The sequence below is a fragment of the Ursus maritimus genome, unplaced genomic scaffold (genome assembly GCF_017311325.1).
Source record: "Ursus maritimus isolate PB19 unplaced genomic scaffold, ASM1731132v1 scaffold_31, whole genome shotgun sequence".
Classification (NCBI taxonomy): Eukaryota; Metazoa; Chordata; class Mammalia; order Carnivora; family Ursidae; genus Ursus; species Ursus maritimus.
Genome location: NW_024425675.1, coordinates 10,452,573 through 10,456,104, shown reverse-complemented (window position 1 = coordinate 10,456,104; position 3,532 = coordinate 10,452,573). Strand labels below are relative to the sequence as shown.

General features: G+C 37.6%; 1 protein-coding gene across 4 annotated transcripts in view; it reads left to right on the top strand.

Moving 5' to 3' along the window:
• Positions 1-2,584, top strand: part of LOC103680143 (protein adenylyltransferase SelO) — a 34,282-nt gene extending 31,698 nt beyond the window's left edge. For 2 of the 4 annotated variants that reach the window (XM_008709678.2, XM_008709676.2), the window contains one exon: positions 2,302-2,584. In XM_008709678.2, coding sequence (XP_008707900.1) covers positions 2,302-2,424 — 123 coding nt within the window. In that variant the 3' untranslated portion in view covers positions 2,425-2,584. Of the gene's footprint in view, positions 143-926; positions 1,005-2,301 lie in introns of those variants that run through there. The other 2 variants (XR_573061.2, XM_008709677.2) reach the window with 2 other exon arrangements.
• Positions 2,585-3,532: the final 948 nt, after the last annotated feature.

The following is a 3,532-nucleotide window of genomic DNA, read 5'->3' as shown; positions in this document are numbered from 1 at the left end:
ACTGATCCCACCTCAGAATCATTCTTACCACAGCACGTATGTGGTCACTACCAACTGATCAGAGTTGGCATGAGAGAAAAACTGTTTTTGCTATTTCTTTTTTTTTTTAAAGATTGATTTATTTTAGAGAGAGAGCGAGAGCATGCATGAGTGGGGGGGAGGGGCAGAGGGAGAAGGAGAGGGAGAATCTCAAGCAGACTCCCCACTGAGTGCAGAGCCTGATTCGGGGTTTGATCTCATGACCCTGAGATAGTGACCTGAGCTGAAATCCAGAGTCGGACGCTTACCTGATTCACTCAGGCGCCCCTATGGCGCCTGTCTAATCAGGCACTATGTCTAATCGGGAACTTGCATTAACTTTTTGTTTCAGTAGTTTCATTAGCCTGACAAATCTACGTTTTCGCTTTAGAAAATAAAATAGTTTAAAATGTAATCTTTTTATGGTATCAAAGAAAGACAAAGAAAAGGGAGAGGGCTCAGTATTTATATTTAAATCACCTAAGCTGAGGAAATGAAGCATTGTTTCATCAGTTGTTTTGTTGGCTTGTTTCTCCTTCCTTCTCTATCTTTTGTTACTTGTTTTCTTCCCTTCCCCCAAATTATATTTGAGTGAGGGTGCAGTGCCCATCGTGGGTGAGGAGGTGTCTTCCTAGGTTCAAGTGAACATTCAGATTCATAAGGCTGACACAGGCTGCTCTTGGCCCCACTCAACTCAGACGGACAGAGGACAGACCTGGCTTCCCAGCGGGACAACATCAGGGTCCTCGTTTGCAGGAGTTCTTGTGGTGGCCCATGGCAGCAGCCCGGCGCAGCCGCAAAGCTCACGTGTAAAGAGACGAGGTCCACACTGGGAAGATGCAGGGGCAGCCCTGGCTTCAAAGCTTCATGTTCCATAGAAACCACTATCCCTTGTCACAATTCCTTAGGCATAGTTTCCAGTGTCCCCACAAGAGACCTGCCTTGTACCAAGTCACCACACTAGAGAAAGCCTAAAGCATCACCAGGTATTTATGCTTCTCCCATCCAGATGCTGTTGGTCAGTCATAAGCATTGTTATATGGCGATATTTATATAGTTGTCATACTACCTTATCAAGTGACTAGAGGAACAGACCTGGAAAGTTAATTAAGGGTCAATTCTCATGCAAGGAAGGAAAAAGATTTTGTTAAACCTCTATACAGGTAACCCTTTACACATACGACTTGTGTTTACCTGCCTGCATCAAACATTTCTTAAAAATCTATGTGAGGTGCTATGAAGAAGTATATAAAAATGTATCCAGGGAGATTTTTAGATAGCAGGTGAGATTAGATAGGCATAAAACTAACTGCAGTAAAAGATATGTATAGAAAGCACCTGGGGGAAGTTAAGAGGGGCTCTAAGAGCACCATATTGATTATGACGAGTCTTCCTATTTAAAATATTCGTAACACAGTAATACCCTCTCTTTGACCTCTTGGTGTATTTTCTTAGTATAGATAATCATGTATCTTTTTCTATCAGAACCAAGCATTCCTTTATTAATACCTAAGAAAATGGCAGAAACAACAAAAAGTATATTTTAATTGAGGTATAGTTGACATATAACGTTATATTACTTTCAGGTGTATGACATGATGATTCAATATTTGTATATATTACGAAACTATGACCACATAAGTCTAGTTAATACTATCACCATACTTCGTTAGAAAATTTTTTTCTTGTGATGAGTTCTTTTAAGATCTACTTTCTTAGCAACTTTCAAATATGCTGTACAGTATTTTTAACTATAGTCACCATGCTGTACATTACATTCCCACGACTTATTTATTTTATAACTGGATGAAAATATACATTTTGATCCTAGAATTATTGCTGAAAGGGTTGTGTTCTTTGATGCCTCGGTCTATTACCATGGGTCAAATTGCAAATGAGGAAGCAGCATGAGTTGGAATCCATGTCCTTGATTTGGAAAAACTGCAAACCACTGACATTCTTTTATTTTTGTAAATATTTTAGAAAACTATAATTCTCTTCATGTTGCAAAAGAACTTCAAAATTATTGGGACATATATATGTAGTCTTTGTGACAGGGTACATATTTGCTGTCCTGTTTTAGCACAAAACTAGTACTTAAAGTCACTTTTTATGGAATGATAGAAATTTTAAGTAACAACTGTAGTTGAAATTTAAAAAAAACATAAAATGTTGAAACGTTTTCAAAGAAATATAAATTTAACCTGTCATTCTGGGAATTTAGAGGGTTGGTAAGGCTCCTGAGGAAGAAATCTGTATCTATGTCCTTCGACTGTTTGCCAGGTCCGTCTTCTCCAGCACATCCTTCAGCATCCTTTCCAGAAGCATTCTGCAGCTGAGAAAGCAGGCTACTCCTCACCTACTCCTTCCTGGGCTAAAGACCTCAGAGTTAGCTGCTCATCTTAATTTAGGGTAAATAAATTAAGGACTACTGTCATTGAATTCGACATAGAATGATCTATTCGATAAATTCTTAATGACTACATTTTGATGACAACCCCACATTTCATAAAAAGGATTGTGTATGCAAATATTTTTTAATCAAATAAACTGGACCTATTCTTTGGAACAACTTTGTGATCATTTTTGTTCTAACAAATAACGTTAGTGGAATAATAAAATACGTTTGGCAAGCTGTGTGAGTTATTGTCAATAACTGAAAAATCTTATGGGAATCTTTTAATGAACTTGTAAGTATTCATCTAAGACATGCTGTGTACCCAGTGTTGTGGGGGCACATCCGATAAGTATGTAGTTTAACTGTACTCCTAGAGCTTTTTCATCTGTTATGGTAATTTTCAAACATTAGCCAAAGTAAAGAGAATAGTTTAACGAACCTGATTTTCCAGCCAGCTTCTTAATTATCAATGCATGATCAGTGTTATTTCAGCTACATCCCTACACACTTCCCCTCATTTCTAGTTATTGTTTTAATTGAGGTATAATTTCTGTATCCCCACATAAGTTCCCATATGTGTTTCATTTAATTTACAAATATTTCTGTATACATCTCCAAACGTTAATGATTGAAAACACATACAATACCATTATCACCTTAAGGCAACTGAACAGCTCCCTAATCCATCAAATCCAATAACTAGTTTTTGGATGTTTCCTGTTGTTTTTAAGTTATTATCACTACCATTATTATTTCATAGTTGTTTATTTGTATTGGGATCCAAGTAAGGACTATATATTCAAATTAGATGACAAAATCTCTCGAGTTTCTTTTGATATTTTTGGGTACAACCACCTGCATCTTCCTTTTCCTTGCAATTTTTTGTTTTGTTCTGGTTGAAGAAACCAGGTCACGTATCCCATAGTGTGCCCCAGAGTCTGCATTTTGCTCATTGCATCTCTGTGGTATCGTTTAACATGTTGCTCTGTCACCTGTATTTCTTATAGAAATTTATCGGAGGAAATACTTGCCATCAGAAGGCAAGTGTGTGCACTTCCACCAAGGGCATATCATCTGTCTCTTTTCGTGATATCAGTAGCCACTGACAGTCATCTC